Source organism: Rhamphochromis longiceps, linkage group LG5 (genome assembly GCF_057381845.1).
Source record: "Rhamphochromis longiceps isolate RC_006_pf linkage group LG5, R_longiceps_female_GT1.1, whole genome shotgun sequence".
Lineage (NCBI taxonomy): Eukaryota > Metazoa > Chordata > Actinopteri > Cichliformes > Cichlidae > Rhamphochromis > Rhamphochromis longiceps.
This window is the reverse complement of record NC_140561.1, coordinates 30869607-30889024: the sequence shown is the minus strand read 5'-3', so window position 1 is coordinate 30889024 and position 19418 is coordinate 30869607. Positions and strand designations below refer to the sequence as shown.

General features: G+C 39.4%; 1 protein-coding gene across 2 annotated transcripts in view; it reads left to right on the top strand.

Moving 5' to 3' along the window:
• Positions 1-19418, top strand: part of stab1 (stabilin 1) — a 185484-nt gene that overhangs the window by 41616 nt on the left and 124450 nt on the right. For both annotated transcript variants that reach the window (XM_085407157.1, XM_085407156.1), the window contains 16 exons: positions 580-738; positions 1265-1360; positions 2822-2917; positions 3986-4033; positions 4670-4803; positions 7915-8026; positions 8460-8537; positions 8698-8799; positions 8924-9025; positions 10107-10241; positions 12229-12357; positions 12443-12496; positions 12779-12892; positions 13115-13310; positions 15919-16014; positions 16114-16159. In XM_085407157.1, coding sequence (XP_085263283.1) covers positions 580-738; positions 1265-1360; positions 2822-2917; positions 3986-4033; positions 4670-4803; positions 7915-8026; positions 8460-8537; positions 8698-8799; positions 8924-9025; positions 10107-10241; positions 12229-12357; positions 12443-12496; positions 12779-12892; positions 13115-13310; positions 15919-16014; positions 16114-16159 — 1697 coding nt within the window. The remainder of the gene's footprint in view (positions 1-579; positions 739-1264; positions 1361-2821; positions 2918-3985; positions 4034-4669; positions 4804-7914; positions 8027-8459; positions 8538-8697; positions 8800-8923; positions 9026-10106; positions 10242-12228; positions 12358-12442; positions 12497-12778; positions 12893-13114; positions 13311-15918; positions 16015-16113; positions 16160-19418) is intronic.

Genomic DNA, 19418 nt, shown 5'->3' with positions numbered 1-19418 from the left:
ACGACGGAGATTTGACACAAAAATGGAAGCTGATTGGCTCAAAGAATGTGGGCAAGAAGATAATTGGACTAGAGTAATGATGTCAATATTGAGATTGACAGTGTGGGAAATCTTTAGTGATGTAAAGAACAGAAAAGCAGCCGAACACCCAGGAAAGCAGACAGATGAGTGACTATAGAGCTTTCAAATTGAGTTTCATTTCAATAAAGCACACAAACCGATTTACTAATGTTTGCAACATTTCAACTTACTGCTTGTATATTTAATGAAGAAGAAAGAAAGAAGAAGAAAAAAGCATGTTTTATATTTCTTGATCGATACTGAAATGAACTGACTGAGCCTGTGTTTAAAAAATAGCTATTAACTAACTAACAACAACTATGAAAGCTTTTTGGGGATTATGCTCACATACTGTTTTGTCACATTTTTTTTTTTGTAAATCTGGCTTTATGTGTTGTTGTTCTGCTATATTTATTTAATGTGTGTGATTTTATTTAACTTTTCACCTTCAGTAATCATAAAGATAAGCTCATTCAGTGCAGTGTTCTTGTCTTTGTGACACATCCTCTTTCTCTGCAGGCTGAGTGTGTATATGCGGGTCCAGGTAATGCTTCATGTGTGTGTGCTGAGGGCTGGACGGGTGATGGCAGAGTGTGTGTGGAGATCAACAACTGTCTGCTGGAGAGTCGAGGAAGCTGCAGCACCAACGCGGACTGTAAACACATCGGACCCGGACAGGTCCGTGCTTAAAATTTGTGATAGGATAAACTTTGAACTATGTTCATTGTGAATTTTCAGCTCCATATTTTGATTCTTGTACTCCGGTATAGAAGCCCAGTATAAATCCTGGGCCAAAACTAACCAGAGATCACTTGTATATGGGGGGGATATATGGGGCAGGGATAGCTCAGTAGGTAAAGTGGTCGCCCCATGATCGGAAGGTCGGCGGTTCGAATCCACTTAACGGCTACCCTGAGGTACCCCTGAGCAAGGTACCGTCCCTACACACTGCTCCCCGGGCGCCTGCTTAGTGGGCTGCCCACTGCTTCACTGAGTGAATGGGTCAAATGCAGAGAAAAACAAGTAATTTCCCCATGGGGATCAATAAAGTATCCATTATTATTATTATTATTATTATATATGCTGACCACATTATGTAAAAGTTGCAAATATGAGAATTCACCATTGTATATGCAAAAATAACTGGTTATTAACCAGCTGTCAGGCTGTTCTGTTTCTCATCTGACTGTTTCTCCATCTGCAGAGTGACTGTGTTTGTAAAACTGGATACATGGGCAATGGAAAGGTGTGTGTCCTCATCAACCCCTGCCTAAAAAAGAACGGAGGCTGCCATGAGCTGGTATACACACACACACACACACACACACACACACATGAACACATATGCCAAGTAAGAATGACTAATAATAACCATAGATCACAATTTCCCAACTTTTGGGTTAAATAAAGCATGTTGGTTTCGAATGAGATTGTAGTGTTATGTGATCAGCAGCACAAACACCATGTAGAGTGTAGCTCCAGTTCAGTGAGTCAGGAGGTGAAGCCTAGCAGACACTTACAGCTACAGTTGTCCAAGTCAGCACACCTGTTAGTCAGAACCTCTAACTTTTAAGCCAAATATATAAGATGTATAGTTATTATTAATGGGGAAAATTAGTTATAGAGCCTGGTACCATTGTAACAGGCATTAAATAGTTTTAATGCTGTAAAGTTGGGTATTTTAACATAGGAGTCTGACGGGACTGGCTTTGTTTTGGAGCCAGCCTCAAGCTTCAATTTAAGCCTTGGAGGTTAGCACTCAATAATGATAATTGTAGCTTTTCTCATTGATGTGTTACACTAACTCTGCATTCAGAAAAATGTATCAACAGTGTAAATCCATTAAGTTTAAAGGTAAAGATTCAGTCCCATCAATTAGCATTTGTATATAACTACAGAGGAACTCTACTTGCAGGGCAAATAAGGTGCAATTAGGAAAAATATCTTAATGATGATCATTAAAACAAATTAGTTTGAAAAAATTAGGTAAAATAGCTAAAAGATTGTGAAACTTTTTTTATTAGCATAATGAGATTTGATCAGACATCAAGAAAGTATTTGAAGTCTTTGTCTGTTGGATGAATTTTATTAAATCTTTAGAGCTTGTGATTCTTTTCCCAACATGAAATTTTTTCCTTGTTTGGCATTTTGTATTGGGGATATGATGAGAGCAACCTTAGTGAGACCCATAGTCAGATCAGCCACTTTCACCAGATGAATCAAATAATTACAGTTGATTCGAGGTCCTGATCTGTGTATGCTAACAAAGAAAGCATCCCTCTGTGTGTAGAAAAGCTGTTTATGGTCACACTTTGTAGAAAATAGTTCATACTTCTAGTCATTGAAGAGACCATAGTATTATTGCTTTTCTATTTTTAAAGTTTAAATCTTTATCCCTTGAGAGCATAGTAGGCATAAACCTTGTTTCTCTTTTCTGCCCTGCTCGTAGAACAGAATTACTGGGTCTGCATCACAAGTTAGTGAGGGTGGTCTCTGCCTACGCTAGCAGCTGCTCTTGGAAAACCTGAAAACTATTCTAATGCTTGTCAAACCTCATCTTTATTGATGTCGGAACTTTTCATTATGTTTGGTACAGGCGATGTCATCGACTGTTATCTCAAAGGAAATTCTTGCATGTAAAACAAAAAATTAGTTTGTGAGTACTTTGTGATGCCACAGTATTAATGATTTAGATTAGCATCCTATAATTCTCTCTCTCTGTTTCTGTGTGTGTGTGTGTGTTTTGTTTTTTGTATGTCAGGCAAAGTGTGAGAAGACAGATGGTGGAGGTCACACCTGTACCTGTCCTGACGGCTACGCTGGAGACGGAAACATTTGCTACGGATCATTACTTGACGTAAATACTTAGCTCATTATGATTCATTGTGGTTATATAAGTTGAACTCATTCACTTTCATGGTGAGCCAAATCAGTTTCACTATGTTAAGTGAAAATAAAATGAAAGACAGTCAAAGTGAGGAACGAATATCTTTTTCATAATCTGGATTGAAGGCCGTTTATATTTATTTACTGCAGGTGCTTTAATTTCATTTCAACCATACAACATTTTTCAGGTTACACTCAGTTTTTATGCTTTAGAAAAAAAAAGCATACATGTGGCCAATATGTAGCCGGTCCTTAGGCTGCAAAAGAAAAGGAAAAAAATGTAAATTATTTATTAGTTTATTTATTGCAGAAAAAATAAATTTAACATGAGCACTCAGAGAACACGAGCAAGGATATAATAAAACTGTTTTATGATGTTTCTATTATAACAGGCTGGCATTAACCTGCTTATAAAACAAGCACTGATGTCTGACTTTTGACCTTTGACCTTGAAACCTTACATACTAAAATGTTGTATTTTATGATTTTTACTCATATGATTGTAGCACAATTGGCTGAGATCTTTAGCCTCTATATAAAAAAAATAAGATTTTAAGATGCATTCATGAGTTTTGCAAAGTTTATTGCATCATTGTGACATCATAGGGCATCTAATTGAAAAAACGTGTGTTGGATCGCCCTCTCCATGCTCTTTCATATGATATATGTTTTATATAAGTTTATATAGACTTATATGACTTATATAAGTCATATAAGTCAAATGTCTGGGCATGGGTTTAGTTCTTTTTTTTTAAATTAAGATGCCAGATTGCAGTTATTTTTTTGCATTTCTGAACAGAAAAAAATGTTTTACTGGTTGAATGTTACGCTTGATAAATTTCTGACTCCTTAGAGAAGTCCAGTGTGTATATTTGGCTTCAGTTTGTTATTTGTCTCATAAATATCAATCTAGTTCTTACTTTTTAAAATGTTTTTAGACAAGATTTCTAAAATATTTCTGTTATTGTTTGTATTAATCAGACTTGATTCATTAACTGTAATTCATTACACAGTTATGTTTCTGTGGGTGTGTTTGCAGGAGCTGGAGATGAATGTAAAGATGTACAGTTTCTACCGGCTGACTCAGGTAAGTAAGAGGAAGACAAACTACTCTATAGTTATTGAACTTCGTCAGTTTTCTCGGTTCAAAGTTAAACTACATTAAAGCCTTGATAGCTGGCGAGTTTCCTAATTTAGTGACTGATGTTGAAAATAGGTAGAAATCTGGGATTTTCACCCCTTCTACAGCTGTTCTCCTGCAGCTCCCTCCTTTCTGTTTTGAGCCTCTCAGAAGACTGGTGTAGAGACTGACACATAAGCTAAAGACATTTACTGCTGTGCATTTTGGCCTGTTAAAAGAATATGTGTCAACTTAAACGCACACTGATTTTATAAAATATTCTACATTTCCACCTTCTGTAAAAATATGTTTTTGACAGAAAAGGGAAGCCTTTACAGAAATCGCTGTTTTGTCAACTGTGTGATGGTTTTCTCATCTATTGTTGTACATGGCACTGTAGTGGCAAAAGTGTTGTTAAAAGTTAAAAAATATGAATAAATTTACCAGCCAATGGAGTCAAGGCAGCCAAAACAATTAGACACCTACCCAGAATGAGTGTTACCTTTGACACAGGTGAAGCTTCTGTAGTTCCACCTGCTCATTGTTTTCATAAACTACTCTGCTCCAATGATAACTAAGCTGTATACGGTGTCATGTGATCAGCGTTTCAGTCATGCCTTTGAGGACCTGAATGGGAACTTAACTGTGTTGGTGCCTACTGGAGACGCTCTCAGGAACATGAGTACAGCTGACATCTTATTCTGGAACACCCGACACCACCTGCCTTACTTTCTGCGGTTAGTAAAGTCACACACACATTAAAACTGATCCTTGAGCTCAGACAAAGCATGCCAGTGCATGAAGTTTGTGTGACAGAATCAGTGTTTCTAACACAAAATAAAAATGGAGCCAGCTTAGCACAAAGTCTAACTAAGAAATTTAGTTTACTTTTCTGTTTGTAGACTTTTTAAAATATTGATTTTATATTGAATTTTAATCTTCTTTGTCCTTTTGTTTGGTTGTTATGTTTTATTTTTTTCTGTATTATATAGTAATATGCTTGTCTTTAAACTCTGTTATGTTTTAGTGCAATATAAAAATTAAAGTGATTTTTAAACCAGCTCACAGGAGTCTGCGGGGGTATTATGATAAGTTACAGAGAATCTCTGTGTATGATAAGATAAGATAAGATAACCTTTATTAGTCCCACACGTGGGAAATTTGTTTTGTCACAGCAGGAAGTGGACAGTGCAAAAGTTATGAGGCAAAAATTAGAATACAATAAGAATAAATACAGTACACAACTGTACAGAATAGAATAAAATAAAATACTATATACAGTAGAATAAAATAAAATAAATATACAATAAGATAAAAATAGAATACAAATGCTATATACAACTGAGTAAAAATACAACGATGACAGAAAGGATTATTGCACTTAGTATTATTGCATATGTATGGATGTGTGTGCTTGATCAGTTAAAGTCTTTATTATGGAGTCTGACAGCAGTGGGGAGGAAAGACCTGCGAAATCTCTCCGTCCCACACCGTGGGTGCCGCAGTCTCCCACTGAAGGAGCTGCTCAGTGCTGTCACAGTCTGCTGCATGGGGTGGGAGATGTTGTCCATCAGGGATGACAGCTTAGCCGCCATTCTCCTGTCACTCACCACCTCCACTGGGTCCAGAGGGCATCCTAGAACAGAGCTGGCCCTTCGGATCACCCTGTTCAGTCTCTTCCTGTCCCCAGCAGAGATGCTGCCGCCCCAGCAGACCACGCCATAAAAGATAGCAGAAGCCACAACAGAGTCATAGAAGGTCTTCAGGAGTGGGCCCTCCACTCCAAACGACCTGAGACTCCTCATGGAAATGAGTATTTCCAGAGTTTTCTCCAGGCCATTGTAAATTTGATGAGACAGCTATAGACAGTGACTCATTTATCTAACACCACAATCTAGTTTAAGGTCTGTATGATCGTTTTCTTAATGAATCACAGAGATAGAATGATTTAAAGGGATACAGTATAATTCGCTTGAGATTTGGCAGATATGGGCAGCATGTGGCCAGAGGAAATCTTACTTTGCTTAAAAGGCGTCTCCTCTCCACATTAGCCTGGAGAATAAGAAGCCTGAGCTGTATTCTGCTTGTGCCCACATTTACATATTACCTGAATTGCTGACTATCACGCCTTAGGCATGTGCGATGTGCTTTTACCTTACCTTATCTTTTCACACTGCTTACAGCTGTTTGAGTTTATTAAATACTTGAATCCTCATATGATCCATAGGTGTGTCTCCAAAGACAGAGATCCATTTATGCATAAGACACAGCAGCAGTGACTGATAATTATTTAGTTATACCCAACACATACAGATAATCAGTCAGTAGCCAATAGTATTTCACAACAGGTGAGGCAGGTGAGCTGCCACAGAGAAGCACAGTTTAATGTTAATCTCTTGTTCTACAGATCGGTATGTAAAGTATTTGGGTATTATATCAGTATAGTGTTCATGGATATTTGCTATCTGATCTTTGTATTTAAATGTATAGCATAATATTTATTAATTATATGAACCCCCAGCCCATCGCCCTCTTCCCCATTGTCCAACTGATATTGAAAGGTCAGTTGCCCAGATTAAGTGGTGCTGCATTTCACCTATAGCATTTCACCTATATTCATACCTAACTAAATGCAATCCTCCATAACCCAGCCAAAATTCTGGCTCCCACAGATTGGCTCTATGCCCATGTGGCAAAAATATTACAATCAATCAATTACAGAGATTCCTGATTTTAACTCCTTATCTGCCAAAGGAAGACAATATTGTAGACCTGCACAAGGCTGGAATGGACTACAAGGCCATCAGCAAGAAGCTTGGTGTGAAGACGACAACTGAAAAATTATTCAGATATGATAGAAAATAGAAGAAAAATAGAAATGTGATTAGGAATCACCCTCAGTCTGGAGCTCCATGTAATATTTTGCCTAATGGGGTGAAGATGATCTTTAGGTGGATTAGCCTAAAACTATGTGGGAGGGGCTTGTTAATGATCTGAAGGCAGTAGCAACCACAGACACCAAGAACAGCAATGGTTACTCACTGTGCCATAACTGAGATCTTGCAGCACCCACAAGGTCACCCTGCTCAAAAAGGCACACGTACACGTCAGTCTTAAGTTTGTCAATGAACCTTTAAATGATTCAGAGAAGGTTTGAGACAAAGAGCTGTGGTCAGATTAAACCAAAATCAAATCAACCCGCTGTGTTTGAGGAAGAGAAATACTGAGGGTCACTCAAAGAATACCATCCCCACAGTTAAGCACATAAGTGGTAACATCATGCTTTGGGGCTGTTTTTCTGGTCAGGAGGGAGCTGAAGCTTTGTGTTGGCAAGCAGCATCCAAGAAACAAAAAGGATTTAGAATGTTTCTGTAATGAGGGGTGGGCCAAAGTCCTTGCTGAGATCTGTGCAAACCTGGTGACCAACTACAAGTTACCATTTGGCTTGCCAACAAAGGTTTCTTCGCCAAGTACTAAGTCATATTTTGCTTGGTGATGAATTACTTATTCCATTCAGTGACATGCGAGTTTCATGTACTCTGTGTTTTTTTCTTTTATATTTCTGGATTCTCTCTCTGTCTCAATTAAAATGAAACTACCAGGTCTTCTGTAATTGAGCAAACTTACAAATTCAGCAGGAGTTCAAATAAGCATTTCCCTCACTGATAGTTGTGTCAGTAAAGATGTTGGTGGTGCATCTGAAAGACTGTAAAAATTAAACATTTCTGTACTGTTTAAATTAGGAACTGCTGATCTGATAGATCACATGTCCTTTGCTGACAGGATCCTGGAGCGTGTTGTGTGTTTTAGAAAACTTTTCATTTATTTACTGCTCCCTTTGGTTGCAGGGCCCACGTGTTGAAGGGGATCTACTCTGTGGAAGATCTGGGCAGTATGGTGGGCAAAAGACTGCCAACCCTAAACCTACCCACTCAGTGGGAGATCAGCAACAGCAGTGGGGTAAGAGTGGGTCAGTTGTGTCTCACCACATAACTACACATTCTGGTGGGTTTACTCAGATTTTTTGTGTTCACAAGGTTTGCCTGATGTAGAAACTGCAGGTGTACAAGGGTATTCATGTCACTACATTCATGTTAGATATAACTAGTTTCTATGGAAATGATTTGCATTTTATCCTCTTTAAACTGGCGCTTACAGACAAATGTGGTATACTTTAACAAAATTAGAGAGAAAAATCATTTCAATCATTCAATCAATTCAGTCAATCTTTCAATCAAAATCATTCTGTCATTTTAATTCTTTAATAGGAAAATCTATAAGAATAACTTTTCAGTCAGTACCATTATTGTTTTGGATCCATTTTATTGTACCTTACCTTTTGGGCTGTGTGTGTGTGTGTGTGTGTGTGTGTGTGTGTGCACACGTGTTTCAGGTCATCCAAATTGGAAAAGCATCCATCCTCACCCCCAACCTACCTGCGATCAATGGCTATCTCCACTTCATAGACAAGGTACACGTGAATCTTTACAGTGAAATGAAAAGAAATAAATACAGATTTTTTTCATGCAGAGCAAATAATGATGTGAATAAATAACATTATTAGCATATTAGTTTACTCTCTCCCCATCTACACATACAGAGCACCTTTCTCTCTGTCTGTCTGTTGTCAGACTCTGGCTCCGCCTCTCTCAGACTGCCCACCTGAGCCTCCCACACTTATGGCTTTCCTAAACTCCTCTTCCAACTTCACGCTTTTCAGAGAGTATGTTCTGGTAAGTCTGTCTGATCTCAGCATCATGTGATAAGATGTAATCCTTTTTTATTTTTAATCTTGTTTTATTCTTCTTCTTATTATTATTATTACATTTAATTAACTTCCTGTGTGTTTTCTCTCAGATGTACAACCTGTCTTCAAATCTTACTGAGTCATTTACACTTCTGCTGCCAACAGATGAGGCTATAAGGCAGCATCTTAGCAGGACTAACACCTCCATCCTGGTAGGTCAATAATATAATTCAGTGGACAGCTGCTATTCTGCAAAACCTCCAAACACTTGTCAAGAAAATGGATACTTTAAAGGTTGTTTTATACAACCTTTAAAGTATTTATACATTTCCCATTTTTAAAAATGGGAGCTAAATCTATTAACAAAATGTGAAGGAGCAACCACTCTTAGTTTATGTCCAAAAACATTTATGTAACGATCATTAGGTGTTAGAATATCAGCTGAGTTTAAAACATCTGGGCTGTATATTTGTGTAACACCAGTTGCACAAAAGCCATTAACTGGTACAGCGGGTCAGTATAACTATTATTTAATTTCTTATTTACAAAAAAAGGCAAACCTTCTTGAGAAACTGAGGGAGGGTGAAAAAAAAATATTACAAATTAAATGGCAGCATAAGTGCAAAAATATTTCAATGCATCCACTGGTAAAACAGCACCTCCTGGTGGTGAACATTAACCCAAAATCTGCAGAGGGAAATTACAAAAAGTACCTTTAATATTATTTACGTATGTGAACTATGTGAAAACATTTATTGGCATCACAACATGTGGATTGTGCAACCTAAACGAATAAAGTGGTGAAATTCAGACTGACACACATTACGAACATCCACATCAAATAATAATTGAGCTGTTTCATATAACGCAAAATGAAGTGAGCATTCCCAGCAAACAATGGTACTAAGGTGGTTTGTTTGTACTGACCAAAATAATGAATCACCTTTTTGTGTCAGATATCTCCCTGTCAGGAGAGGAAGGAAATATCTGAAAGAGAATTGATGTCTATAAACCAGGCTATGTATTAATTTGGCACAGGATGTTTTTATGTTGGTCTGCTGTGTTTGAACTACAGTATCTTAAAGATGGGCTACTAAGAGCTTATCTTAGATACTTACATACTGTTTATAACAAAACTCTAATTTGTGTATAAAGTGAAATGTTTGTTGCATTAACAATTTTTTTGTAGTTGACCATCATGTCCACTCCTATTTTCTCTTCCTGCTGGTGAGATGATCCACTGCAACTCTTGTCTTTGGCTATAAATAAATCCTCTGTCTTCCATCTGTCCAGGACTCTGATGTGTTCAAGTACCATGTGATTCTTAATGAGCTGCTCTTCCCTGACCGCTTGCCTGATGGCACACTGAAAAGCACTCTGCTTGGAACTGAGTACCAGGTCCAGTTCCACTTGGACAACAACAACCAGGTAACAATAACTGCACTGACACCAGCCATGAAACTAGTGGTGGGTCATACAGCCTCACAATTATATCATTATATTCAAAGAAAATTTACAATAATGATATTTCTGACAACATAGAAGAAATACTGAGTAAGATCTTCTTAATACCTGCAGCTTCCAGGCAGCAGGATTTATAAGAGCTACTGTCATTTTTAAGAGACTTCTTAATTTGTAGAAACAGCAGCATGACACTGCAGTGGTAGTAACACAATAAACCAACTGTAAGGACAAAAGTAGTCTAGGTCGTGTTTTTCCCAGAAGTTCTCAGTAAAAGTATAAAATGATTTTATACTTTAGTTTAACGACAACTAAGGTAATGTAACCTTGTAATTTGCCAGGAGCTGCACAATAATGTCATGTAATAAAAACTGAAATAATTTTCTGCCTGGGTTGTTGTGTTGAGCTTTTTATCCAGCTCCATATAAAGCCCCATTTTTCTACCATTACCTCACAATTAATGAGTGCTAAAACGTAAACATCCAGAAGGCAAACTAGCAGATTTAAAAAAGGTAAGACGAGACATACAGTGACATAGGAAGAAAAGGCAGCAGGGAATGAGTGGCTCCGTAACCACGGGGAGAAAGACTCTGCTGATGTTGAAATTTGTGAAAATTGGAAAATGGAAATATAATAGAATGGAAAATAGAAAATATTCACCATAAAAATGGACATTCTCGCTAGTGAGGGCATCAGAGGGCATCGCTTGGTTGTAAAACTAAGTCCAATTGCATTGAGTTCTGTGGGAAAATGTACCTGCTGCTTTTTTGATCTGTTCAGTTAGTAAGTGTTTTCCTCATTAGTTTTTGGTCTCAGGTGTTAGTTTTAAGTCAAATTTAGTGCAGCATTATTTTCATTTTCTAAATTACGATCAAATTTAGAATAAAATAGACAGTATGGCGGAGTTTTCCTTCAGAATGTGCTGACCTTTTAATTGACAAGTAAAAAGTCAGTGTAATGATGGATTACACTGACTTTGAACTCCTGCTCAATAGTGATGTGCGATACCACTGATTTCCTTTCCGATCCGATACCAAGTAAAATTCAGGGTGGTATCGGCGATACTGATCCGATACCGATACTCTGTACAAAAACTTGTTTCATTGTATTTCATAATACAATATATAATTGTATTATGTAATTGTAATAATAACATAACCATATTGCTTCATAATGATTAGAGGACATCAGACAACTTGTTTTTATTGTTTAATCATGCAGAATAATCATATAGAAATAAAAAAAAAAAACCTGACGTTGTGAGCTATTTGAGCATGTTGCCTGCCTGCAGCACTAAAGGACTCTGCGAGAGACGTCTGTCTCGCCCTAGCAGCACCTGCCCCTCTCCTCCTCTTCAGTTCGCCTCAACATAAGCTCATCATATTCTGTGATATGATTTACTCCAAGGTGTTTGACGAGGTCAGTGGTGTTGCCACAACACCTCACTGTCTTGCCACATATATCACAAACCGCGTCTTGGCTGTTTGTGGAGGTAAAACAGGTCCACACACGTCCTGTTTGCTCTTAGCCATTGTTGTGAGTGTGCACGCCAGGGGCTGGGACACATTTATACAGCCGTATTTCACATATGACTATGAAAGGCGTAAGAGGAAGTAGTTCCTTCCAAATTAGACGATCCAAATTATATAGTTTCTTTCCACTGCGTTCATTTTAATGGAAAAACTACAAATTTACCCCAGAGCACTAAAATATCGATATTATAATATGAGAATCGATTCTAGAACATAAATTGCTGGTATCGGAAGAATAGATATTTCAGTATCAATCCGCACACCACTACTGCTCAACAACAGTATTTCCTGTAGTGCAGAAGCAGACCAAAGAACCACTGTCAACTGACTCCCTAAGCTAAGATGATCGTTATTTTTGTTTTGTGTAAAAGATTCATTGTAAAAAAAAAGATTGGTGTGTTTCTTCTTCTCTTGAACTCCAGACAGTTGTGAATGACATTCCTCTTGACGGGAGCGTCACAGTAACCCAGAACGGAGTCATCATAACGCTCCCTCAGGTCCTCAAAGTCCGCCGCAACAGATGCAGCAAAATGACCTACCTGCAGGTCGAGGTAAGGATAGAGAGAAGGGATGGGATAGATGGATGTTTGTTTGTCAGAGTTACTCCAGCCTCTCTGTTCTCCTTTCTGTCTCCAGGGAAGATGTACAGACTGTGATGGACCACCCCGATGCATTTTCTATCACAAACCAGTAAGAAAACTGTTATAGTTCGTGGGGTGGACATAATAACTGAAACTCAAGCTTTTCCAAAAGTAATTTTAACAGCTTTAAAAATGACCCCAAAATTAACGCATTCAGACTTTACAAAAGGGACCTGAAAGGGAGCAGGGTTGTAATTGTATGACGCGTGTCGCTGTTCTTAAAGTCATCGGGTTTTTCTGTTTAGTGTTTTTCAGCATTTCAGGCTCTTTTATTCACTTCTGCCTGTTTATGTTGATGATTCCTGATGTTGGTGTAATCTTTATGCTGCAGATCAAAAAACAGTTTCCAGCCAACATGCAACCCAACTGTAGGTACAGGAAGCGGGTCGGATCCAGGAGGAAGTCTGTGCTGGGCTGTGTCATCAAATGTCTCCGGACCACTATGGTCTGCTCAAACTTATTTCCATAAACATTATGGCTCTTTTCATAAGGGTCTGATGAAACCTGATAAATGCATAATAATCAGCTAGAAACACCCGTCATCACTGACACAACATTGTGTACATGTTTTAAATTCAATAATAATAATAATAATAATAATCATCAGCATCATCATCATCATCATCATAATAATAATGATGATGTCATGGATTTGTCTGCCCTGCAGGATCACTCCTGTTGCCCCGGTTACTATGGCCACGAGTGCTTCAAATGCCCCGGAGACGTCGGCAGCTGGTGCTCCAATCACGGGGAGTGTCATGATGGTAACCATGGCAATGGCGAGTGCCAGTGCTACGAGGGTTTCCATGGAACTGCGTGTGAGGACTGTGAGCCGGGGAGATACGGAGTTAACTGCTCCTCCAGTGAGCAACATGCAGACACACACACGCACAAACACAGAGACACACACACACACACACACACACACAGAGTGAAGCATTTCCTGTCTGCCATATTTTATATTTGTCACAAGGGGGCGTTACCCGGTGACGGTGGAAAAACAGCTAAATAAATATTTAGGTGTATTGACTGTAGATGTGGAGAAGAGACAAACGAGACTCGACATGTCAAAATCAATGCTGTTTAACTATGTTTGCTAGATTTTCTACATCATCATTTTAGGGCTGTTTATAAAATCATTCAAGTGCTAACGGCATTCCTAGTCCCCAGCTTCTGATTATAACAAAAACTGAGCTTCTGAGACACAGTCTTACACAGCTAAAAAAAATCTATAATACTAACAGCCCTGTGAACAACAACAAAGGATCCATCCATCTTAGATCTCCCTCACCCACTCCTGTGCAAACCCTGACATGAGCTGTGAGATCGGGGGTCTCCTCCAGGTTGGACCTCCACCAAAGACCTCCGCTAGTAGCCATCAAGGAGGCATCCTAGTTAAATACCTGAACCACCTCGACTGGCTCCTTTCAATGTGAAGGAGTAAACAGCTCTGCCCTGAGCACCTTCATCTTCATGCCAATCTAGACAAATGGCATCAAGGGGAGAGCTCCAAGGAAAAACGCACTGCTGGCCAAAAAGAACATAAAGGATTGTTGCCAAATAAACATCTTGATGATCCCTAGGACTCTTGGGAAAATATTCTGTGGAGTGATGAGACCAAAGTGAAACTTTTTGCAAGGTTTGAGTCCTGTTACATCTGACTACAGTGATTTCTAATTGACATAATCTTGGCCAAGTCATTGTTTATGCAACACTTTGGACTACAATCATGTGACTTAAAAATATAGAAATTGGCAAAAGCTCATTGCTCAAAACTAGCACCACTGATAAACAATAGGCTAGTGAGGCCGGTTTCTTGATCATTAACATGCAAATTGTCATGACCATTGATTATTGATCACTGATCAACAACAGTTGATCAATGGCCATGAGTACCATTCACAGAGAGTTGAGGAATGGCTGCAATCACAGCATTGTAAGATGGTGAAAGATGTACCCTTTGACCCCCTCCTCGATTCAGAGATGGTCTTTCCCTTTTCAAGTAAATGGCCTCTTTGACTCCCCGCTCAAACCAGCGTTCCTCCCTGTCCAAGATGTGTCACTATAAGAGTGTCCACTGGCCTGCAGGTGTAAATAGACTGCGGAGTCCTGGCCGGACGAGGTAGCTCTTCTGTGTTGTGCCATCCGTTCAGCCAGAGGCTGTTTGGTTTCCCTGATGTATATATTATGGCAATCCTCCTGGCACTTAACAGTGTACACTATATTACTCTGTTTGTGTCGGGGGACCCGATCCACGTGGATTTTTGGCGCAGCATATTTTGGGGTTTAAAAGCCGCAAAGATGCGGCGTTTAAAAAAAAAAAAAAAAAAAAAAAAAAAGCATCTCAACTGTTCCGATACTCCAGACACATAAGGGATCACTACAGGTTTTTGCTTTTGCAGCAGTTGTCCTTCTCTCCTGAATGGGTTGGAGCTTTCTTTAAGCGCCTTCCCAGCTTTGATAAATGTCCAGCTGAGATAACCACATTTACTCAGGGCCTTCTTGATGTGATGTTCTTCTGTTTCCAGCCGTGCTGTCTGTGGAGATGGTGTTTGCTCTGTGTTGCATCCCGATGACACCAAGTTTGTGCTCCAATCAATAATGAGACCCAAACCTTAAATACTGATCCATATGCATAGGTATACAGTACACGTTAACTTTAAATGTCTCCTGATAGACTTACTGATGGAAATCTCACAGTCTCATTTTTCATATCTTCCCGAGTGAATTTGATGTGTTGGTCCACCGATTTACTGTGATCCGTGAATTGTGGTACGCCCTTAGATTTGATTTTCAAACCAGGTGTCATCCACAAACCTGAACCAATGACTTGGTGGTGTTCCAGGGTAGGATAGCAAAGCCCTCTTTTCCACTTCTTCCATGTACAAATTAGCCACAATGAGTGAAACTGGGGAACCCATGGCACACCCATGTTTCTGCCTGTAGCACTGACCTTTGTATGTGAAATATGTGGAATGAAGACACAGTTCCAAAAGCAAACACACTTGGTTGGTGCTGAGAGTGGTCCTGTTGCTGAGATTGGGGTCATCCTGTAACCTCTTACGAACAACCTCCACTGCTTCAATGACTGAAACACAAGTGAAAAAAGTTTCTCCCACTGAAAACGTGATGTCCTGATGAACAGAAACAACTTTTTGTGATTTCCTTCGCTGGATGATTGAGCATGCATCAAGACATTCACCAGGCAAAGCTAGTAGGTGACAGGTTTGCCACAACTGAAAATCAAATGGTATTTTTTCTTGAAAAACTCATCCATACTGCAGGAGTAGCTGCAGGGGTTTGATGCTTTGATCAGGCAGCAAGGACAGAGAAAACCAGCTTCAAGTTTGCTAATAAATCTGTTATTAGCAAACCAAAATAATCTCATAAAGCTAACAGACCTGTGACTAACACTTCATTAACTAAATAAAGTCAAGGAGGGAGTTATGAGTTGTACTGTGTGTGTTGCAGAGTGTAATTGTGCCAACGGGAAGTGTGAGGATGGTCTGACAGGAAGTGGCAGGTGTGTGTGTTATAAAGGCTGGAAAGGAGCCTCCTGCTCTCTAGGTAAGACGTCTATACAAAGGAACAATTAAATTTTAACCACACATATTTTCTCTGACCTGTCATCACCTGAAACCTGTGTGTGTGTGTTATGTGTCTCAGAGATCAAAGATGACGCCTGTGGAGGTGTGTGTGACGAAAACGCCAAGTAAGTCAATGTGTCCTCAGTTGCTGTGTTTCATGATGGTAACAGCACAAGCACAAAAAACAACAAATATTATATTTACTGACCATAATATTCTTTTTGAACTCAGTGCTACCCAGTACAGTTAGGCTTAAATTTTAATTCTGCACACCTCATTAATAGTCAGGTTTTGATAACATGGTCCAAAAGGGGGTTAATATCCATTATAGGCATATTTGCAGATGCATATAGCCTTTAACCTGCCAGCTCTGCACTTTAAAGTCTGTGGGATGTCCAATTAAGCTCATGTGAGAGCACCACAGGTAACTGTCCAAACAGAGAATTCCCATCATAGTAACGGGAACGTGGATGAAGCTCTTTCTGCAGGCTCCATGTGAGAAAGCTGTGGGAAATTAGTGATAATATTATTATAATATTATTAGCTGCCTTTTCTCTGCTTGGGCCAGGCAAGTAAATGAATGTTGCTGGTTGATATTGGTGTTTAAGACACCTATATCAAACCAGCAACCATGCTAGGTTGTTGGTTTTAAGAAAATAAGGGTTTGTTCTGAGTTTAACTAATCAGCATTGAACCTTGGCAGTTTTTCAGAGCTACTCACTTTTTACTCTTTACTCTACATCAGCAGTCCCCAACCCCCGGGCCTCGGACCGGTAGCGGTCCGTGAGTCGTTTGGTACCGGGCCGCAAGAGTTGAGGCTCAGGTGTGAAATCAGGGTTTTTATCGGTTTTTAGCATTATTTTGTTATCGTTTTTATCGTTAACTCGGTTTTCCTGGGTCTTTTCACGTGTGTTATGAATAATTCTTCTTTTTTCGGTACCAGTACAACCTCCATTTTATGACTGCAAAGCAATAGCTATGGGCAGAATAAAAGACAGACGTATCTTCCAGGTGTAAAACGTGAATCCAAATTGCAATTGCTGGAAAACAGCATTATTTTTCATGGGCACCAGGGGGTGATACCTGTGGCTGCCAAAAGACTTGCAGTACTGTAGAAATCTATGGGAAAACTGCCCTCTGATCCCTCTTCTGAAAACTCTTTCCAGGCAAGTTTATGGGCTAAGTAGTGGTTTCAGATGATGTTGAATGAAAAATTTCATTGATTTTGTAAAATCATTCTAAGCTTTCACAGAGTCACCTATTTAGTATTTTTAATGATGTTCTAAAACCAAATGAGCTAGTGTGAAGAGTACAAAACCGGAGAAATATGAGCTCACTTACCACTTTAAGGAGTTATGAGTCTGGCAGCAGCATTTTGTTTCTCTTGGAGGTGTGAAAGAGATGATTTGTCTAAGACGATAAAGAGGGCAATGCATTAATGTCGGCATGATGACACAAATGCATGAAAATATTTCCCCAGTTCAGCTGAGTTAGATCGAAGTTTGGAGTTGTTCCTTAAAAGAAAGAAATAGAAATGTGAAATACATTTTTCATGTGAGTCAAAGGATAAAATATTACATCAAGACTACAAACACAGACTCAGCAGATGAGCAAAAACAAACAAGAGTCTGACTGATTCTGGAGGAACGATAGTCATGCATAAGTCTTCTCACTTATCTGTGGTAAGCAGTCACATAAGGTGGACAGTGTATTCAAAGTCAACTGTTGAGGCTGTAAAGACATACACAGCTGAATGTCATCAGCATAGAAATGATAAGAGATGTCAGAAAAATATCAAATGATGCCATCTAACAAAGAAGAATGTAAAAAGAAAAAACATAACGGACCCTGAGTTGAGCTAACAAATGAGTGGAGTGAAAGGGTAAGAATTCTGCAGTTTGCATAATTAGAATCGAAACTAAAAAAATCTAAATTAGTTAGTGAGTGTGTCATTTCAGTCAGATCAACCCCTTGTTGCAATATCTGGTTTCCAAATGCCAAGATCTCATCTCAAAGCTTCAAAACAGGACTTCACAAACCTGTGGGTGACATCAGTGTTTTATACGTTCTGTGGCAATAAAACAACCCCCCCACTTCCCATTATTTGTCAACCATGAAAGAGAGTTTTCCAGGAAAATCCTCATGTTTCTTCCAACTTTGTCTTATTGATTTCAACAATGACATACAAAGTTAGCAACAGCTAAGTCAATCTTGATTTCAGAACAGTGGTATGTCCATTATACCCTCCAACCCCCCAACCCGAATTCTCCCCCTACCAGGTCCACACTAGACAAAACACCGCAGAGAACCAGTCTCTGCCCACACACACACAAAAAAAATAAAAAAAAAATATAAAAAAAACAACATCTCAGGACCCATACACATAACAAGCATAACCCCCAAAAAACAACAACAACCACAACCACCCCCCCCACCCCACAACCAAACAAACAAACAAAAACAAACAAAGCAAAAACAGAGAAAACAAAAGCAGAGAAAGGACCAAACAAAACAAAAGGAAAAACAAATAGATAAGGTATAAATAAGATTCAAAAAAAGACAAAACAAAAAACCCCCCAAAAAAACCCCATTATAATGTAGCTTCACTCAGTTCACTTCAGACTCAGGAAGTAAAGTAATGGTGTCCACCAGCAAGAGAAATGATTTCCAGATTTTGTTAAATTCCCTAATAGAACCTGTTACGATTCGGTGTTGTCAGTGTTTTGTTTTAGGCGTGACTGTAATGTGTTTCCTGCTTTACTTTGAAAGTCTGTCTTATCTCAGTGTTTTCAGTTTACGCTTTCTTGTCTCGTCAGTTCTGATTTGCCCCAGCTGTGTTTCCCTCCTGTTGTCCATTCCCTGATTGCTCCCTCTATGTATTTAAACCCTGTGTTTCAGTGTGTCATGGTCGCGATCTCCCCCGTTGTAAATAGTTTGGTGTTTTGTTATAAATAAATAGTCTGTTGTAAATACTTTCGTTATGGGATATTTTTGTTTTGGGATTTTGGTGGAGAGCCTTCGTGGTTTTACTTTCTTTATCTTTATTTTTCTACGTTGCACCCCGGTTGCCTAGGCCGGGGTGTAACATATGGGGGCTCGTCCGGGATTGCCTTCGCTGGGGGGTCCGGGGACCGCCCCAGCCTTTGTCGTCTGCTGGAGGGTCCGTGGGACCGCTCCAGCCTTCATTCGCCTTCGCTGGAGGGTCCGTGGGACCACTCCAGCCTTCATCCGCCTTCGCTGGAGGGTCCGAGGGACCGCTCCAGCCTTCGTCGTCTGCTGGAGGGTCAGTGGGACCGCTCCAGCCTTCATCAGTTTCATCTGCCTTCGCTTTAGCCGTCCGTCTCCGCTGGAGGGTCCAAGGGACCGCTCCAGCCTTCGTCGTCT